A 21,518-nucleotide genomic window follows, 5' to 3' on the forward strand; every position below is an offset into this window, starting at 1 on the left:
GTTGAGGCTTTGCAATTGACTGCCGTTGGCTGAGTCCTTGCAAAAATAATAGTCCTCCTTGGGACCTTGGGAGATGCTTTCGCCCAGCAGTTGACTGCCGTTAGCTGAAATGATGAGTACTTGCAAATATTACAGTCCAAAGGATTGGTACCAATCTACCTCATGCAAGACCTACCATTACTACTAGCTAACACAAGGAATTCCGACAGCTACTGCAGACGGAGCCACCACCACCGCGCCGTCTAATCAACTTCATTCCCATACAAGATATTCTAACTCAAGTTATCCCCATCCGACAGCTGCTGCAGATGACGTCACCACCACCGTCTAATCAACTTCCCATACAAGATACCATTGATTCTAACTCAAGTTGCTCCCACAGCCGCTGCTGCAAACGGTGCGCGCCACCACCACCGCTCCGTCGCCGCACACGCCGCCGCACCCCGCGCACACCCCGCACCCTGCCCACACGCCCAGCTACTCCGAGAAGCTGGAGGAGGCGCTGACCATCCCGCCCAGCCACGGCATGCGCCGCATCCCGCTGCCGCCACGCCGTATGAGCCGCTCCGCCGACAACTCGCCTGACGTCATCAAGCGCCCGCGCCACGACAACAACAATGACCAGGTGATGATCTAGTTCTAGATCTTTAACTTTTCGTATGTCTTAGCAGCACTGATCAGGACGAGAAACAAATACTTTCGCATTGTGATTGTGTCTGGAATCTCGGCATTCGGCCCGTTAATAAAGAAACCATTACCTTTTCTTAACTAAAATCAATATGCTAGCTAGAGGAAATCTATGAAACTGATAAAAGATTCTGGCGATCTGGTGAAGGTCGCGGGAGGCGCCTGGATGCGAGCGGTGCAGGACCGGTCTTTGTGGAAATCCTTGGAAGAGGGGCCTTTGTCCAGCAGTGGACGTCTTTCGGCTGAAACGAAAGAACGAACGAAAGATAAAAGATTCACCATCGTTTTACCACTAGCTGATAAAATTCGATTAGGAACTTATTTTCAAATCAACTGGTACTACACATTTGATTTCCCCGGTCTTGGATAGACATAATCTGTCTGATTTCTTGATCGAGATAGCGCTGTTTTGGCAACTCAGTAGATAGAAACTATACATGGACGAATCCACAATCAGTAAACCAAATTTTACCGATTACACTTCCAGCACTTAGGATGCTTAGATGCAGTCCTTTATAAACTTAATTTTATGAGTTCTCATAACTATCCACCAACTTTTTAACCAAGACCTTCCTCCAACAGCCCCAAATCCACGACTTCTCCACAAAGAACCACTCCCTGGTGAACAACACTCGCGCCCACGAGTCCGGCAACAATGGGAACGGAATCTCCAACAGCAGCTCGTCGCCGTCGCCGCGGCTGATGGACGAGGTCAAGAACGAGCCCCTGGACATGATCTGCGTGCCCAACGCCGACATCGATAGGAGCACGGACGACACGCCGCCGCACCACCATCGGACGCTGGTGAGTTAGAAAAAATACTGGATTCATAGGACTTCCCCTGTGAGACGGGCTAGCCTGGACCATTGGATATTGGTGTAATAGAAAAGGTCGTCGTGCCCAACACTGACATCGATAGGAGCACCATCGGACGCTGGTGAGTTTAGAAAGCTGTTGGTTTAGCAGGACTTTCAGTGCGAGACGATCTAGAACCTGCACCTGGTAAGTTACCAAAGCTGTGGATTTGACAGGACTTCTGTGGCTGAGGAAGACCAAACTAAAAAGATCCTCCCGTTGCGAGATGAGCACAGGCGACACGCCCCTACATCACTATTTGTACATTGGTGTAATAGTAAGGTCTGCGTGCCCAACGCCAACATCGATAGGAGCACGGACGACACGCCGCCGCACCACCATCGGACGCTGGTGAGTTAGACAAAATACTGGATTCATAGGACTTTCGCTGTCTCATAGAACTTCAGAAAAGGTGCTAATTTCACAGGGCTTCTATTAAAACTTTGCTTCAAAACCTCCACTGGGAGGGACTTTCACTTCTTTGAGATTGAGCTCTTCCGCTGAAAAGCTATGATTTTTTAGAATTTCTACTACAGGACTGAACTTCTTGGTGGTCTCCAAAGGTAATCGATTTGTATTAAAGAGCAGTTGAAATCCAATCCAGAGACACACACAACTATTTATGGATTATGCATTTAAGGTAATGTAGGTATATCATGTCTAAAGTGTTTTAAGTTTACAAATCCGCAAAAAAGGAAATTCCAGTATATAAAGAAGAATGATAATTTAAATATTAAATTTAATTCAGCCAATGAATATTCTATTCCAGTTTTCCTATTCATCATTCATAAAATCTAAATTCCGAAACCTCCGTCCCAGGATAAGCATTAGAAAAACTGTTGGTATTTCTAATAACGTACACTTCATTCATGATTCAATAAATACGAGTATTACGCTACTCAATGACCATAAAATATCTAATAATAGAAAAATATTTCGCGTTAATTAATATTAATAAATTTTTCCCCTTTGTAATGAAATACCTAAGTAGGTAAATTATTTTATAATCAAACATTGACCCAAAACCTAACGCAACCGTTTTTCAATCATTGTTTTTTTCGTAATGGAGAACACTTCAAAAAGGCCATAGAGCAATTTTGGTGCAGAAGCGATTTTCCAAAAAAAGTAGGCACAATAACCTTAATCAATCGTAACATGGCTCAGTCAGCAATGCTATTATTATGCGACGTTGACAATAATATTGATATGCAACTAGACTAAATACAAATACCTTCGATGGGTGACCTTGTCGCGGCAGACAGCGCGTCTGTACCCGGAACGCGCGGTGTCGGGTGGTCGGGTCCGGTTCGAGCATCCCAAGTGGTCTCAGAACTAACGGGTCGTTTGGTGATTAGGACACTCATGTTTCAAATCAAATCATTTGTTTAGTGCTTAGGCCCTTTTCAGGGTAAATAGTTGTACAAGTCCCAAAAAGTTGGCCTACCACCACTTCGGGATAACATATAGGCTGGTGAACTGAGTAGTGGAGGAAGAAACTCAACTTTATCCGTTTTAGGTATAATTCTTAGTACGCGAACCAATATTTAATAGACTGACATAACTGCAATCTAAACTTGTTTACTTAATTCTCATTTTTAGCGACTTTTTCTCAAAATGAGATTAGATAACTTCTAATTTTGAGATTCTTTTATATAGGGGAGAGTTCGGTATATTGTACCGCCGGGTAAATTGTACCACCCTCATATTTCGTAAAGTATTTATTGAATGTCTGTAATTGCAACACTCAGCGATACACAACTAAATTCAATTAATATCGGCCATTTGGTTTTTGCCGTGACAACGAACACGTGTGTTTTATTTTGAAAAGTATTTTGTCATTGTTTTCAAGTAACTTTTGACAATGCATGTTTAGTTTATTTAGAAACGTAAATTAGTGTGGATTACAATTATTTGAAACATTTTTCGGGATTTGTAAACTATATTTTTTACCGATTTTTTAAAAGCACTATCACCTAGTCGGCTAAATTGTACCACATCAAATTGTATGGAACTTTACCAAAGGATTTTGAAATTTTTTTAGTTAATCATATTTTGAAGTTATAATAGCGTAGTTATGTTTGACTAACAATAAATGAAAGCAAAAGACTGGCAAAGTAGATTAAGTACAAGTGTGCGTGACGATACTTGGAATTACAAAACTTTTACTCAAAATCGTGATAACGTGTAAAACAATATCGATTGTCTATGTTATTAACTACTGTTCCTTTTCGTTACCTAATTTGTTAAGAATGTATCGTATAATATTTTGCCATAGTTTTTTTACAGGCTTGAAATTTATTGAAATCCAATTTAGTAACCCTGTGGTACAAATTATCGAACCGGTTGGCTAAATTGGACCGAAGCTCTGAACTGGTATTTTGTTTATTTGTGCTAAATATACAACAATTATGTTGATTAATACCTATGAAATAGTAAGTTGAATAATTTCTCTTTAATTATGTACCATGAACATTAGCAAAAACAAAAGAAAACTATGTGTAAAATGGGATTGAAAAAAACTGGTCCAAATTACCGGACTCTCCCTTAGAATGTAATGTACGGTAGTTTTTTTTTATTTACACCCCTTCCGCCACACCTGACTTGTCCGACTCAAAAGCTTCTTTCGACTAGATTACAAAGGCGTGAAATCAAAGCTATATTTCACACAATCCCAACTAATATTATAAATGCGAAAGTAACTCTGTCTGTCTGTCTGTCTGTTACGCTTTCCCGCTTAAACCTCGCAACCGATTTTGATGAAATTTGGCATAGAGATAGTTTGAGTCCCGGGAAAGAACATAGGATAGTTTTTATCCCGGTTTTTGAAACAGGGACGCGCGCGATAAAGTTTTTCTGTGACAGACAAAATTCCACGCGGGCGAAGCCGCGGGCGGAAAGCTAGTAATAAATAAATAAACCTTTTTATCCGCAGTATTCCAAGTTACCGCCCTAACAGCATTTACATTTATTTCGGATCCGCGAACCGTCCTTAGATTACCCACTAGGTATTTTTACCGTAAAAAAGTTTCTCTATTTCAAAGTTAGATTGGAAGGCTAACTTAAATAGTTGATGAGACGAACTCGGAGTTAATACAACATTTTTAATTTGATTTATGAGATATCTGAGTCTTTCATTGCGTAGATATCTGACCAAACTTTTGAACTACTTAAATGTTTTAAGATCGTGATTTAATACTGAAGTTGTGAAATTAGTGCTGTTGTATGACCTGGTGAATAATGGGTGAATGACTGAAAGCACACACAAAGTTGTGATGATGTACTGAATGAATTGTTTAGAGCTTGAATGAAATGTACAATAGTGTACATAATTATGTATTTAAATGAGAATTTCAAATCTGTCAATAGAAGATAACAAAAATCACTTCTTACACCAATAAAGCCTTAAAGAACGAACGAACGACAACGTAGGAAAAACGATACGAGTCTCCCAAAATATCTCGCCATAGAGTAACAAACATCCAGAACAGCACTTTAATGCCTACTTATTTCTGTCGCAGGGAGGCCCGCCATCCCGCGGCAGCTCAGCCGAAGCCGACGACCGCACGCCTCCACCACAGATGCCACCTTCGCCATTCGTCCCGCCATCGGACACGAAATTCCCGCCTTACCATTTCAGCATGGCGCCACTCTCTGATACATCTCTCTCTGGTAAATATTATGTTTGATTGATGTTAGATAATGTATTGTGAAGTGATTAGTACGCGGTATTTATGGGAGATTGCTGATCCCTGACGCTGATTTTCTGCTTTTTGTTATAAAAATTGTATGGAATTTATGAATAAACCGATCGTAAATATATTTATTTATGGGGTTACTTCTAAAGAGAGACGACTAAAATTATTATCGATAAAAAATGCAATAAATAAATTTTATAAAATTGAATAGTATCGAAACCCTTGGAGTGCATAAGAACGATGGTAAATTTCCAGGGTTGGTGAATCCTCTGGTGTCAGACAGCATGGCAAGCACGTCTCAAGGTGAGTTACAGCTTGTCTAGCAACAAGTTTATTTTATGCATACCTACATATTGAAACAAACGATATTTTTAATGCACTGTCTGTCGTATGCCACCATCACCGCTTCCTCTCTGCTCTGTCATTATTAGGTTTATATATCATTACTAGGTTTTATATTTTTTACAAAATGTATGAGGCAATTATTACGTGATCTATAATATATATTATGTATTATAATTATATATCCTCTTAACCTCTATATATGTCTTCATTTTGTGCTCTGTGTTCTGTATTAAATATTAATGTTAGCTTTTGTGTTTTGGTTCGATGGAGACAAGTAGGTATAATTTTAGTTTTGTTGATCAGATCGATAAAGAAAATCAGTTCTGGTTGCTAGATGATGTTTGTCATTGAACCAAAATGCAATGTGGCGTGCATGTTTATTGTATTGTAACATAGTTTAATGTATCCTATACAGGAAAATGCTAGCTTGTTTTCTAGATGTGACTTGAACAATGTGTGCTAGGCAAACCCTCACTCCCATGTCTCCAATTAAGGTTATTATTTCTTTTGAGTTCATTTTATTTACAATTTTAGTTCCTTCTTTCTTGTCTTTCTTCCGATTATTTTCAATTTCCTTTAGACCATTCCAGTAACTTCTAGTTTTAAAAAATTCGTTGACCATCAAATGCACTTACCGCTGTTACAAAACAATTGGCTGTTAAAAATGAATTGAAAAAAAAAACGAATCTAAACGAAAGAAGACATTTCAAAATTTTCCTCGAACTCGCTCACCCGTCGGATTGCGGCTAAGTCGTATTTACTTATTGCGAAGCATAGCGGATCCCATGAATCATTCTTGTTACTAAATAACCTCTCAAATAACCATTAAATCGCATTGTCTTGGGAAAAAATAGCGTGTAAATTAATAACTGGGGACATTCAAGATTGGACAATGGAATTTAGTAATGCTAACGTCGTATCACATTATTTAAAAATACGCTCAATTATTTCATTGAAGAATATTAACGTTTTGTTGAAGATATTCGAAACTGCACTGACAACGACAAGTCTCACAGATTGTTATGAAAACAATCGATTTTTTTATTCATCGCACACTCATTGCTGTAAAGCTTAACTAAGCTGTCTCTAAACGATCGATTAGGAATCGAACAAAGTTTAATTATGCGTTACTAATACCGCTTCGCATTATTCGGCGCGACGGATGGCTATCATCAAATGTAAAGGGGGGTGGCGGTGCTTAAGAGAGGCTACGATAAGGAGAGTGCATTAAAACTGCGTTCGGAAGATTCGGAAGGGCTAACTGCTTGTGTTGTGACCAGGTGGCGCCCGCACCCCCCAAGAAGATTACAGATGCGAGCCCTGTAACAAGAGTTTGTCTTCCCTGACGCGGCTCAAACGGCATATTCAGAACGTTCACATGCGACCCTCCAGGGAGCCAGTGTGTAACATTTGCCGGCGCGTATACTCCAGCCTGAACAGCCTCAGGAACCACAAGTCCATCTACCACCGCAAGCAGCAGCAGCCGCCCGCGAGCTCAGCCGGCCCCTTCTACCCCGTCAACTGACGCGCGGCCCGCCGCCGCCCCGCCCCGTTGCCATACGCACGCACGATGCCATTCGAAGAAACCAAGCTGCCATCCTAACCACCTAAACGCCATAGTCTTGCCCGTAGACCTGTGTTAAGTTAAAATATGTAACGCGATATGTTCCTAACATTTGTACATAGCATAGTTATACATGTACTTGCATGCGCATCGCAGACTTCTATCATATATATTGTATCTATAACTATATCTTACGCTTACGTGCGAGCGTAGACCGCCGGTATCATCGCGTTCTGGATAGGTACCGGACGGCGCTACGCTTGCACGAGACGTCTCACCTATCTGGAACCAATTGGGACATCTATGATCGGTACACACATAACCACCAACGTAAAGTGAGCGCATTAGTCAATTTTGTACACGTTGAATTGCCTCTACAGCCCATTCTAAATTTCAAAGTTAGCGGTACGATTTGTGCCAATTGGTTCCTTCGATATGGGACCCGTTGGATGCGAGCGGTCGCAGTGGTGTTGGATACGACGCCGGAGGCGAGGCGTTGACTAATGCGCTAATGTTGGTTGTTATGTGTGGCGCAGTGGGCCCGCTGGGGGCGGGCCACCGCTGCGAGGTGTGCGGCAAGCTGCTGTCCACGCGGCTGACGCTGAAGCGGCACACGGAGCAGCAGCACCTGCAGCCGCTGCACTCGGCGCGCTGCTCGCTGTGCCACAAGGTGTTCCGAACGCTGAACTCGCTCAACAACCATAAGAGCATCTACCACCGGCGCCAGCGCGGCCTGCCGCAGCAGACGCAGCCGCAGAACCTCACCACCGCCGACGCCAAGATCACCCCTCCCCACCACAACATCGACTTCTACAAGTTCAAAGATCAGTTCAACGTCTAAACGGGCGTGATTCGAATTTTATTTTTACACTTAAATAATTACTTTAGAACGGGATTCGTTGATATATTTTATGTTAATACTTTTTAGATTTATATTTTACAAAATGTTTATTTTCTATTTTAATCAACTTTGAACTTGTAAATGATCTTGATAGGATTGAGTATACGACTCTACATCACACGAGTTCGACTCGAGCATCTCATGGCTTAGACATTCCAGTTGTTAGGAGGGCGACTGATCGTTGTTACTGTGTGGGTAGACCGGAGCCCGGAGCGACCTCGACACGCCCCATGTGCAATACTGCGGTACGTGACAATTCCTAACTTTTTACACTATGTTTAATGTGTGACAATAAGGCGAAGAGAAAAAAATATTTTGAGAAGATGAAAAATCTTGGTGCTGTAAATTTATATATTAGGCTTAAATTTATAAAAAAAGAACAGTGTTCGAGTAAGTAACAAAAGAGGCATATTGTTTTCAAGATTGTGTTCATTTTTCGGCGTTTTGCAATTTATTTATTCTGTATTTACCTGCATGATCTCACTCTTAGATATTTATACGAGATTACTAAAACTATTTAAAAAAATATTAAAATTATATACTTACACAGATATATAATTGGCTTATGAGGCTTTTCAAATTATACTTTTTATATTTAGGTGTTGTTTTGTTCATTGAATTTAAGACTGACGAGTTCGAAGCACCAATAGAACGAAAAATTAAATTTTTTTTCTTCAAATCTCCACCCGCAGAAGCACAGTCACAGCAGAAATAAACCGGATATACAATAGCCCAACACAACCAGACATACACACACAAGCATACTACCAATATGCATACTTATACAATGTAAACTTATACATCAATTTGACAATTTGCTTTTTATTTCCGAAGTTGACTTTTATTTTTCTATTTTTTTTTATTTCTGGTGATTTTTAGGCTCATGCCTATCGTTGCTGTCTGTACTTTTTATTTAAATAATAATATCGCCGTAAATTCAATCAATGCACAAAAATAGCAATGATTAGCAAAGTGAATCGTAAGGTGCCATTTAAGCGAATGAATATGGCTATATTATATTTTTAGTTTAGTCACATTTTAGTTACTTTCAAGCGTTAGGTTTATACAATCCTTGTGTTCGTTCTTATATTATTTTTCGTTAAATTTCCTTACTAGCTTAGCAGTTTATTACTTTTCAGTAATATTTGTTTTTATACATTCAACAATACTTTGTACATTTACAACTTTCACATTTGTTGCTGTTTCGTTGTACAATTTGTAATTAAATTACACATATTATTATATTAACTACATAAATAGGTAATAGTAATAAAGTTTTAATAATTCTCAGTGTTAAATGTTCCTAAATTTGAACAGTGTGAATTTTTTAACAAAACTAAGTAATATTTGAAATCGATGTTTTTAACAATTTTTTGCTTGCCATAAATAGTCGTAATACTGTAATTATGGATAGCTCAACTTTACATAGTTATTATGTACAATACCTAAGCAGGCTCGTAGAGAGGCTCATAGAAAGTTGGGACATCCAGGCCAGCATTGTCCTTCGTTGTAACCTATCTAGTTCAATATGCATCACTACAGTCTAGGATGACATTAAGTCGCATTCACAACTGTTATATTTCTTTTACTATAATAGCAATAAGAAATCTTAAGTGTTAATGTAAACACATAATTTATTGTAAAACAATAGATACACTTTAAGTAATATTAGTGCCTGCTTTACATTATATTGTGTTCTTATTGGATAAAAGACATATTTTGCGTGACTTCTAACGTTTTAGGAGTAGTGTTCGGAACACGTCTATTTACCTAGTAATGGTCAGTGCTTTATCGACTTTACACTAACAACTAAGAGGCTTCCTAAAGTAATTTTAAATGCTAATATGTTATAAGATTCTGTTGTTATTGCTAGACACTTAAACGCTTAGCCATTACTATTTGTTTAGTTAATTAGTAAGCTTATTATTAAATTGGAAGACTAGTGTTTTGGTGCTAAATTGGAACGATGTTCGTGTTAGAAAAATCTTAAGGGAACGAAAAAATTCGAAAGTGGACTTAAAGTTTTGTTCGCAACATTCCGTATGAAGTGTTAAGTTTTTATTTGCGTCTCGCGATGTTCAAGTAAACCGTAGGATTGTTGTTTTTGTCTAGTAATTTAGTGATAGTTTTTCTTGTTAATTTGGGTTTGGGAATTAAGTTAGTTGACTAACTAGGAGTAAGGTTTATCTGAATTCATATAGTAATAGCTTCTACGTGTTTAATTTACGATTACAGGGATGTGCTGCGCAGGCACCCAGCGGATAGCACTGACGGGAAAAATTAAGAATTTATTTAGAAAGTCGAAAACCTTGTCTCTGATAAAAGCCAAAATTTAATAAGCGCTATAGACTGATTAGAGTAAGAACGCGTTTGAATTGTACACTATTAGGCATATTTTATAGATAAAAAATGTACATTATTTACTAAATTAATAATTTTATAAAAAAAATTCGCTGTGAAAGCAAAAACAGGCGTGAGCTATTTCGGTTTGGCATTAGTCGAAATTTTGTGATTTGACATGATCTTTCTGTAGAAGTTTAGGTGCTAAGTTGTTTTGGGATCTCGGAGGCCAAAGGCCTGGAGGGCGAGACTACACCGTGTTCTGAGGAGCAGGACACATCCCTGTCGAACTACATTAGTTAGGATCTTAGCAAGTTTAAGACTGTTTCTGTGACCTGTTTAAGTTTTTATCTTTCTAACTTGTTAAGGTGTTTTTTTCAACGCAACACGCGTGCGACTTTATCCAATGTGTTCTTCTTGTTGGCATTTTTACTTATTTTATAAGGAATCTAAATTAATTTATTGGTTGTTGTATTGAAATTTTATATTTTTTTTCTTAAATTATTATTCTACTGTCCGTAAAGTGTAGATTTTTGTTGACAATTGGCATCTGTGTAATGCAGTCCATTAGATTGTTACGATTTGTTTCTCTAAAAGATGTGCCAAAAATATTGCGAGTTTTAAGTTTTGTCTTCCATTAACGGAACCGTTCGTTATCAGAGTGACGCCAAAATGTTTGAAACGTCTGAAATAATGGGCTGCACATTATGGATATTATATAACTAGGTATCTATCTAATGATTTACATCACACATTATATATTAATAATAGTTCTTTTCCTTCCTTACTTTATTAAAGATACTTGACATAACTACTCATAAAATGTAATGTAATCGTTAAACCGAACTTCATAAATCCTAATATTGATGATAATGGCGTTTTTAATAAAAACAAATATACAAAACTATTGCCAGTTTTATTGTCCGACCGAGAACCGCCCTGAGACTTCTTGCTGCGGCACGCTCGCTCACGCTTCGCACCGGTCTCTGCCTCCGACTTCACTTCTGCATGTCGTTGTTAACACATCACCGGCCATGTTGCTTTGCCATCATTTTTTATTTATTTATTTTTATTTTGTACTTACAAATTTTTAGTTTAATTTTATTTCACACTTGTTTTCACTCCGTTAACTTTGAGTTTTGAAATAGTAAATGCAATTGAGATTAGCGATGCCCAGTTAGGCTGACGCGTGAGTCGCGAGGGGACCCACCCCCATATTTGTTTTGTTTCTTTCGATCTGTTTCCAGGTAAAAAGTTATTCTCGTGTTCGATATGCGGCAAGGTTCTATGCTCGAAGGCGTCGCTCAAGCGCCATATCGCGGACAAGCACGCCGAGCGGCAGGAGGAGTACCGCTGCACCATATGCGAGCGAGTGTACTGCTCCCGGAATTCCCTGATGACGCATATTTACACCTACCACAAGTCGAGGCCCGGGGAATCGGAGCAAATTCGGTTTTTTTAGTGACTACTCGGACGGAGCTGGCGCGGCGGGCGGCAGAGCTCCTCCAGCAAGGAGAACCAAGCCCACCACAGCGCCCCACTTACCAGCCACAAAGGTTAGCCCCATTTATTGATAGGCCGCGACGCTAACTCATTAACGACGAAAACGTTAGGGTCAAACTCCTTTTCCGTTATTTTTCTATTTACTTTATTTGAATCGTTTCAACCTTTTTGTTTGTTATGTTTTACGCCCCGAGCCAAGGCCCCCTCCCATCGGGTTCGCAGTTTGACGTTGTTGTGTTGCTTGGAGCATGCTTCTATCATTTTGTTATCACGTGTTTCTGTGTCATTGTGGTTGAGAGAATTTCCTAAGATTTTGATAATTGAGAACTCGTGATTACTGTGTAGTTAGTCAATGTGTACAGTGCATATGATAGTTATAACCATACCTGTAAGCGTAGTACCGCGCGGGCAGTGGGCGGGCTCTAATGCGCGCTTTGTGTTGCAGCCGTGGCGCCGCTCCGTATGCCGCCGCCTACCGCGGGCGGCATCAACGAGCCCCAGGAGTGTCCGTACTGCCGCCGGACCTTCTCTTGTTACTATTCCCTGAAGCGACACTTCCAAGACAAGCACGAGCAGTCGGACACGCTGTACGTGTGCGAGTTCTGCCACCGGCGGTACCGGACCAAGAACTCGCTGACGACGCACAAGAGCCTGCAGCACCGCGGCTCCAGCGGCATGCTGAAGCGGCTGCTGAAGACGTCGGCGCTGCACAGCGCGCTGGCGCCGGCGCCGCACCACCTGTTCGACCTGGCCGGCGCCGAGCAGCTGCCGCCGGGCCTGCAATGACCTCAGACCATGGCCTGAATCTCTCCCGCCCGCCGCGCCGGGCGCCCCGCCAGGGAACCGTACCATGTGCAATAACGACGGACAATGCCAAAACAATGCACGCCGCATTCATGGGTTATTAATCGTATTATAATTAGTTAATTGACGTTAGGTTAACTCCATACAGTATTCGTGGCGCAGTAGCTCGCCTAGTGGACGCTTGGACTTCGCTTGTGACTGCGAGTGTACCCGCCGCACTCCCGGAGTGCGCGACCGTGTTCAAATGACAATGTAATCCAGAGCAATACTAAAGTATTAATATATCTAGTACTGCCAAAATAATGCCAACTGTATTTTAAAGAGGTAAAGATACATTTTTTAAAATCACTTTTCGATAAATATCTAGTGTCAAATTAGATTCGGTAACTGTACAAAAAAGAACGTACAAATTTTAAACAGTAAATTTTAAAATGGAAAGAAAATATTTTTTAAAGAGACTTTTTTCGGAACGCCAAATCTAAATTTAAAATACAGATTATTTAGGGGTTAATAACAAAAAAATATAGATTAAAAATGTTGATGTTGTGTAAAATTAAAGACTTCTTAGAATCTGATTTCGAAAGTACAAAATTTAACGTCTAATTGAACAATGTTAATCTATTCTATGTGCGTTTGGCTTCAATAATAATTATGAGTAACGTCATCAATGTGTAAGTAGCCGTGCCTTCGTTCGTCTTCATGCCATTAATGTTGGTGTAGATGTAGCTGACCAGAATCGTGTGCGCAGTGAGCGATGGCGAACGTAAAGCTCGCGAGCAGCTCCGCCGAGCTCGCGAACGCGCGGTGCGCTCTCAGTTGCATCTCTGCTCAAAAGCGAGCGTAATTATGTATAGCTGTAATCGACTTGAATGTACGAGTAGTTAGGATGAGGATAAGGTTAAGTCATCATTTTTATATTAGAAGTTTCCTTTAAGTATTTGGGCGTGCTGAGAGCGCGCCGCGGCGCAGCGGAGCGGGGCGGCGCGGGAACAGACGGCGAACTTGGAACGAGAATGTGAAGGGCATCAGACCCTAGAGGATCCTTCAATACAGGGTTAGTGTGAATTACGAGGATATGGGCGCCGGGTCGCGAGTCGTGGGTCTTCGAGTAGTTCGGCGATCGTATACGGATATGCATGATTTCAAATCATGAAGTAAAAATTAATCATTTCTTCTGTATAAATTAACGTAGACATTAGGGATTAATTGATAGATTTATATTTAAACTGTATCCATTTTCGGATTTCTCTCTATGAGTGTATAGTGGTTCTTTTAATGTCGACCAACGTAGCGGACATCTCGTTATTGAAAATTTATTAGATTATTATTATTATACTCTCAAAAATCTTAGGATTAACCATAAGATGGCTGCAGATTTGTAAAAAATATTTTATTTACTTATATTTAGGAAATTGCTTGGGTACCGTATTCGTTTACAATCTACATATCCGGTCAGGGTTCTCGACAACTATATCAACTCAAAGGAACAGTCATATCCAACATATCACAAATATCTATACATAACGAAGAAAAGTATTTTAATGCCGTGATATTTCGCAAAGCCAAAGAAAAAATTGACGGGGATAGTCGCATTTATTTCCGATAGAACTTAAAAAAAGTAAAAAATCTTAAAAAATCTTCTGACAAAGTTGAATTGTTTGAAATTGAAAATACAATTAGTGCCATATCGTCCGGGATAGCACCTCTCTATCGACATATCAAATCACTGAAAGTGACCGTTTTTAAAACACACAATGCACTCTTTCAAACAGATCAATGCAATTTAATACATAATTTAATTTTCGTACTATTCGCAATGTCAGACGAAGAACATATTTTTGCATTTATATTTCCAATGTATAAGTAAAAGCTAAGTATCTAATTTAAGTTTTCGTATTTTATTTTTCATTTTCGGAATGTTACATATTCTTACTTTGTGATATGATTTACATTAACGTTATTCGGTATGTATTCAGTTAGTTTTAACGATAGGTTAACGTAACCTCAGCTTCGTTCGGTTAAGGTAACATTTGGTATGGACGCCGGTCAACATAACGCAATACCTCCGTATTTTCGTAGTACCTCAAATATATTATTTTGTTTTTAATTTTTATCTGAATGTTGCACTTACTGGATACAAAATAAGTTCGTTTGGTAGTGACGCAACAAGTACGACACAACGGCAACACAGCTGGAGCTTAGGAAAGAAAAGCAAGCGGGTAGAATGAATTGTAAATAATTTATAAGTTAGTATCTACATACATGGCGTCATTTTGGGAATAGACCTCGTGATATTATATAGTAAATAGATAAAATCATTAATGGAAAAGGATTTTTATATATTCTACTAATGGATTTATTATTAGTGAAACTTAGATGTAGTGGACGAAACTTTTGTAATGTTTGTGTTTATTGTTTCCGCTGTGTCTCGGGTCGGCTGTTATTGTTAGGGCTTTTTGGAGCTTTTTTGGAATTCCCACCAATTTTGTTTGTTGATTTTTGGAGTGATTCGAAATTGTTTGATCTCAGTGGACAGCTGCGAACTATATCAAAATTTCGGGGACAGTTTGTTATCGTGATTATTGATAAAATTAATTTACGTAAAATTAGACTTGTGTTGTTTTCGTGTCGGCAAAAAGGAGGTCGCAGCTAGGAAATTCAAAACAGCAAATTGCAACGTTAACAGCGAAACAATAATATTTTATATTTTGCAATGTATACCAAAATACTGCATTTTTAAATAGTAAGAAAGTGAGAAACAGTTTATTTGTTTAATATAATAATCCGGGTTTGATAATATTTTCGCTTCTTTGCCAGTTAGTTTAATTAAGTTTAATGAAGAAATATTTAATAAACCGACTGTGTTACTAAAGTAGGGTAATGCACAAATATTGATCAACAACGGTATGCCTTCTAACAGTACAACTATCTCAATAGCCTACTAGTTTAATAAATAAGAATTATATACTTCAGAGTGGCATCGCAAGGTACTTTACACTAAAAAACAACGCATCGGCATTAGTAACTACGTAAACGCATTGAATAAAAATTAAATAATTAAAAAATAACTAACCACACGACTTTTAAACTTTCGTAATAAAATTAAATAATTAATCATAAATAAACAAATTAAATAAACGTAACTACTTACTAAGCTTTAGTAATATATTTTTAGTTTATACAAAATGTATAACTGTGCCGTAAATGTCATTCTGAGGTCGTCACAATTTATATTCGAATTCATTTGCGAAAACATATTTTTTTCGAACGCATTTTAAAACTAAAAAATAATAGAAACATTGCAAAACCAAACAAATAAATATCGAATGAAACTAACAAACCCCACGTATGACGTGTTAATATATTTTTATCTTCAACAGTTACAATGTAGGTATTCAATTCACATGTTCACAAATCCTTCACAAATGAGTCTGTTTTAAGAAATGCTTTTATATCATAAGTATTACCTCCAGTAATATTAAGTATTACCTCCAACTATATCACTTAATTTTTAATATTTTTAATGTGGCGATAGTCGCCGACGACCGCTCGGGCGATGGCGGGCGACGTGTTAACTGGCTCGCCATTTGCCTGCCGTATCACCGTTAAAACAAAATGATAAATATAAGTAACGGAAACAAAAATCATCCTTAGTTACTTACGACAATACACATTGATGGTAAACGGTTATTTTCTACTTATATTTACCAGGTTGTTCATCCTCGCCGTAGCCGGAAAAATAACGCACTTATTTTTCCGGTCCGGCGGTTCGTATAACAATAATTATTGTAAATGTCAATCTAAGATATAACAGTTGTTACATAGTTTTTCCCATACACATACATACATTATTTTTGTTGATCCATTACCATGTTTAAAATGCAATAGTTATCTGTCCGCGCGGCCATCTTGGCGCCCTACGAGGTTAGTATTGCGTAGTCCGCGCCAAGTCCGGACGCGCGGACAACCAGTACTTTCAATAGTTATTTATTTAAAATAATTTAAATCGCTCGGCCGGAGAAGTGACTTTTTTGAGGATAAATCGACATCATTTCATTAGTATCAGGCTTTAACTACTCACGTGTAATATACTGTATATATTGAAATAGGAAAGTATTTTTATTATATTTAATAATTTATTCATTCTCAGTTCAGATATATCTTTTATATTTATCTATTAATTGTTATATTTCATCTGTTGTCATTTTGAGCACTTGATTTGACGGCGTTGTTATGGGTGAGTCGATTTAACCTCGAGTTCCATAGCTTTAATATTTATACCAGTATCTTCCACTTGTAATATACATAACTAAGTATAATACATAAATAGCAATAGATTCCAATCTGCCATAGTACCTCAGTAAACTATAGTTAATCTATAAGCGATCCTAGCAGGTCGCTCATCCGTCTATAACTATAATAAAGGTTTTAGTTAATCGTAGTTAGGTGTCCCGCGATCTGCTGGGCCTACAGACACTAGATTCATAAAGTATAGTTCCGTAACTCAAAGTGCACTTACATCTTTTATATAAAGTATAAGTATTATATAATCTAAGTATTGCATCGCTTCTCCGCGCCGAGCGACTCTCGTTGATCACACTTTACAGTACCTATATAAATATTTACAATATACACGCTTATGACATACAATATACTGACAGTTATATGCTAGAAATAACTTTTTATCTACAGTTTAAGTGAAGTTGCGGGCTTGTTCCGCTGAAAGCTGCCGCCATGTTGGCTTGTATAAGTGCCGAGCGCGCGAACCTTCAGCGGAGCGAGCCCTTTTGCTGTTATACTTGGGTGACACATTTTATACACAGAAATATTTTTTTATGAGAAAATAATCAATTTATATGTGAGAGTTAATTAAGTGGCAATTCTAATTTACTGCACTATATTTTTGCTGACACTTAGGATAAGATTTTCTTTTTTCGTAATTTAATGTATGCACGATCTGCGTTTTTATTAGTATCGATTTTCCTTCTTTAAGCTGCCGCAGCGGGTGCGCCCGCGCAGCGCCGTTGCCGCGCGGGCCGCCTGCCCTTTATGAACTAATATTGTGTTACTATTGTGTAAAAGTTATAGTTTGCCATCGTTGATCAAAGAAGAAAATATGTGTTAAATACATTTAGTTAATGAGTTTGTTATACTTTTAATGTTCGGGTTGGGTCCGAGGGAAGTGTACAAAAATGTTTCATAGTATTGTGTATTGATCGAGTAAGGATTTATAGGTGTGATGGGCTACGGCCCAGACAGTTAGGCTTCTCTTGAAAATTGTTGTAAGTTAAACATCTAAATCAGTCGGTGAGGACACTTAAAGTACTATTGTTGTAGAGTGTATGGTCGAGGAGGATCGGGCGCCTGTGTCCATTGGGGTCGCGGGCGCTGCCGCCTAGGGCGCGTCGCAGGGCGTAAAGGACGTTACATTGCCGTAGTGAATGACGTTACGTTACTGACGTAAACAACGTTAAATTACTGACGAGATGACGCTACATTACGGACGTAAACAACGATACATTGCCTATGGGAATGACGTTACATTACTGACGTAAACAACGTTACATTACTGACGAGATGACGCTACATTACGGACGTAAGACTTTACGCTACTGACCTAAGGGACGTGACGTATTATCGCCGAAATATAGCTCAAAAGAAACTCATGTGTCAATGTGTGTAGGATATTAATTGTTTGTATTAGTTCGGCGCCCGCCGCCGCAGTGGCACAGGCGAGGTGTCTTTACTTGTTTTGATGTTGTTAATATAAATGTGATTAAGGAATCAGCTCGGGGGTCGTTAAGGACATATCAATAGTTGGCGAACTTAGTACTATAAGTATCTGAAACTGACGTTCGGACTAAATCTTGGTTAGTTTGGGTTTCGTTAGAAATCTAAATCAGAATTCTCATGCGAAGTATAACAGTTGGATGTAATAAAAGTATAAAAATAAACTCGCAGTGATTCCATTGATGATGTGTATTTTTATTTTATTCCCTCTTCATTCCTTTTAACTTGCTTGAGCGGTTTTGTTCGAAGTTCCCATCATAGGTACTTCACGTCACGTTTAATTCTTGGCCAACCGTGTGCAAGTTCTAGTTCGCCCGCGCCGCATTCTTATCAAATCCAATGTAATAAACTGATAATGTAATAAACTGACTTATTTATGTAGCATTTTTATAAATAGAAATAAGTGATACTATACGTCAACTGTTAACCGTTCTTGTAACCTACAACAACCAACAGACACCGGTAAAGGTAAACTGAAATACGGCTGGTGAATTTTAACTGAAGTTTTTAGGAATGTGGTTATTTTTATTTGCAGATATCCTCAGTCGGGTAAGTAATGAGTAAATAAAAAATTAAGCCTTGAATAATCAAGTAAGTATGTGTATTAATTGACTCCACTGTAGGAGCATAACCCTCTCCAATTTACCAAGGCAAATGGAGGATTTGGCCACACCACGATCGCGCTGGCCGTTTGGGGAGGTTATTCTGTTAATAGATTATACTCGTAATTATTTTTAGCATATTTAAAGGTTTTTGTAAAAAGTAGACCTAGCTACTTACTTTTCGTAAAAGTTCGGAATGTTTGTAAGTAACTTTGAGCTTGAAATTTTACGTAAGGGGTTTCTCAAACAACGATTGAAATTTAGGTAGATGAAATAAACGAAGCGATATGAATATTTCTGAATATGTTTATTAAACACGAAAACACGTGTATCAGAATTATGATAATTTACGTTTTCTCGTTTCAACTTATGAACCAATTTTGATAAGTTTTGGCGTAGGTAGCGATTACGTGATTGTATTGGACTTGGCTTTTTGTGACAATATTTCAGGAGTGATATAATTAGATGAAAATTTATAAGAGAAGCCCATTATTTCTACACTTTCCTACAATACCTACATTTCGTCGCCGACGTCGCAAAGGGGCGAGCTTTTTTATCCTACTAAGTTAATATTATAAAATGACACTGACACTGATATAGCCCGACGGATTAGCAAGCTGAAGTGGCAATGGGCAGGGCACATAGTACGCAGAACTGACGGCCGATGGGGCAGCAAGGTTCTGCAGTGGAGGTCACATACCGGAAAACGCAGCGAGCGTGAGACGTCCATCCACAAAGTGGAAGGCGCTGGATGCAGGCCGCTACCGCTACCAACCGTGCGATCTGGAAGTCATTGGGGGAGGCCTATGTTCAGCAGTGGACGTCCTATGGCTGAAATGATGATGATGATATTATAAATCCTACTACCTAATCCTACTATCCTAATAATATTATAAATGCGTTAATTTGTGTGGATGTTTTGATGTTAACATGTTTGTTACTCTTTCACGCAAAAACTACTGCAAAACGGATTTTAATGTAGTAAATAAGAATAACATACCTAATAATTAGGCTATAATTTATGACGATCCGTAACAAAAGGAACATCGCGCGGGTGAAGCCGCAGGCAAAAGCTAGTAAATTATTATACTTCTTCCTCGGTCCCTCACTGATGAGGATCGCGACCTCATACCTACATTATAGTGTTCCTTCCTCCGCAGACTGCGATCATAAGCTGTATGAAACGCATAAAATTAAACAGGAGAGGAAAAAACGAAGTAGTGCCTGAAGAATGGTCAACATTTTTTGACTGTTTGTATGATTTTCGCCCCTTTTCGGCGTAGGTGACAATTTTACGCTTTTGAGAGATTTTACTACGAAAATAAGGGTGGAGTAAAAGTCAGGAACAACATAAGATGTAACAAGTTTGTTTACAAAATTCATATTTTGTATGATGAAGCCAAGACCACGCGTCATAAATAAAAGTAGTAGCACGGCACCTAAGTTTAAATTATAGACAGTATCTCAAGAATCATCGTATCCAACTCGGCTGGGCAGAGTTCGACAAGCTTCGCGAAATAATCTGCTTGGCTCGAAGGTAAACTGGTAGAGACTGCCTTTATGGCATTGAGTTTGCCTTATGTAATTACTAATTTACTTATATGACATTAAAGATTAAGTAAAATAAAATAAATAAATAAGTATTCACATCCAAATAGACCCATGACCTGATAAAGGTAGCAGGAAGGCGCTGGATGCAGGCCGCTACCAACCGTGCGTTGTGGAAGTCATTGGGGGAGGCCTATGTTCAGCAGTGGACGTCCTATGGCTGAAATGATGATGATGATGATGATCCAAATTAACGCAGTGTCTCATGAGATGATAAGCAGGCATTTGACCAGTGCCAGCGATATCTACAGAACGTAGACGTGGTCGCTCATATGGGCCTCATAACAAGTCTTAAAGTTAGAGGGCGTTGCGTTGGAGCGTGCTACGCTCGGAGTTTCCTCGCGTAATCATCGAGTCAGAAATGAGGTGATCCGCAAAACCAAATGAGTTATAGTTTAATATAATAGGATATAATATACATAACATACCAAAACTAAATCCTGCCAAAAAAAGTAGCCCTAAGTGCAATAATTTAGATGAAAATATAAATATAAGTATAATGAAAAATAAATACTAAATAAGTATAATAATAATAAAACAGATTAAAAATAAATTTGATAATTAGGGTAAGTGCGCTAGTTTTCGTCCAATTATCGGAGTTGCCAACTTTGTGATGCGAAATGAATATCTTAAAATACCCTTACTCATATGTATCATATGTCATTTTAGTCCTTATATAGTCTACTTTACGTTAATATTATATGACAATAAGTAAATACCACGGGTTTTTTTATAAAAAATATTTTATGCAAAAGAGGCGATTTCACTAGTTTTCGTCCAAAAAAATCAGTTTTCGTCCTAGTGTACGCTAGTTTTCGACCACT

The 21,518-nt window shown here is 38.6% G+C and overlaps 1 protein-coding gene across 8 annotated transcripts in view; it reads left to right on the forward strand.

The window, feature by feature from the left end:
* The window catches only part of LOC135075351 (broad-complex core protein isoforms 1/2/3/4/5), a 52,193-nt gene extending 33,525 nt beyond the window's left edge, over positions 1-18,668 (forward strand). For 3 of the 8 annotated variants that reach the window (XM_063969783.1, XM_063969785.1, XM_063969784.1), the window contains 5 exons: positions 383-625; positions 1,270-1,491; positions 5,061-5,211; positions 5,493-5,540; positions 12,336-18,668. In XM_063969783.1, coding sequence (XP_063825853.1) covers positions 383-625; positions 1,270-1,491; positions 5,061-5,211; positions 5,493-5,540; positions 12,336-12,676 — 1,005 coding nt within the window. In that variant the 3' untranslated portion in view covers positions 12,677-18,668. The other 5 variants (XM_063969789.1, XM_063969790.1, XM_063969786.1 and 2 more) reach the window with 3 other exon arrangements.
* The last annotated feature ends 2,850 nt before the right edge of the window (positions 18,669-21,518 follow it).

The sequence above is a fragment of the Ostrinia nubilalis genome, chromosome 10 (assembly GCF_963855985.1).
Source record: "Ostrinia nubilalis chromosome 10, ilOstNubi1.1, whole genome shotgun sequence".
Taxonomy (NCBI): domain Eukaryota; kingdom Metazoa; phylum Arthropoda; class Insecta; order Lepidoptera; family Crambidae; genus Ostrinia; species Ostrinia nubilalis.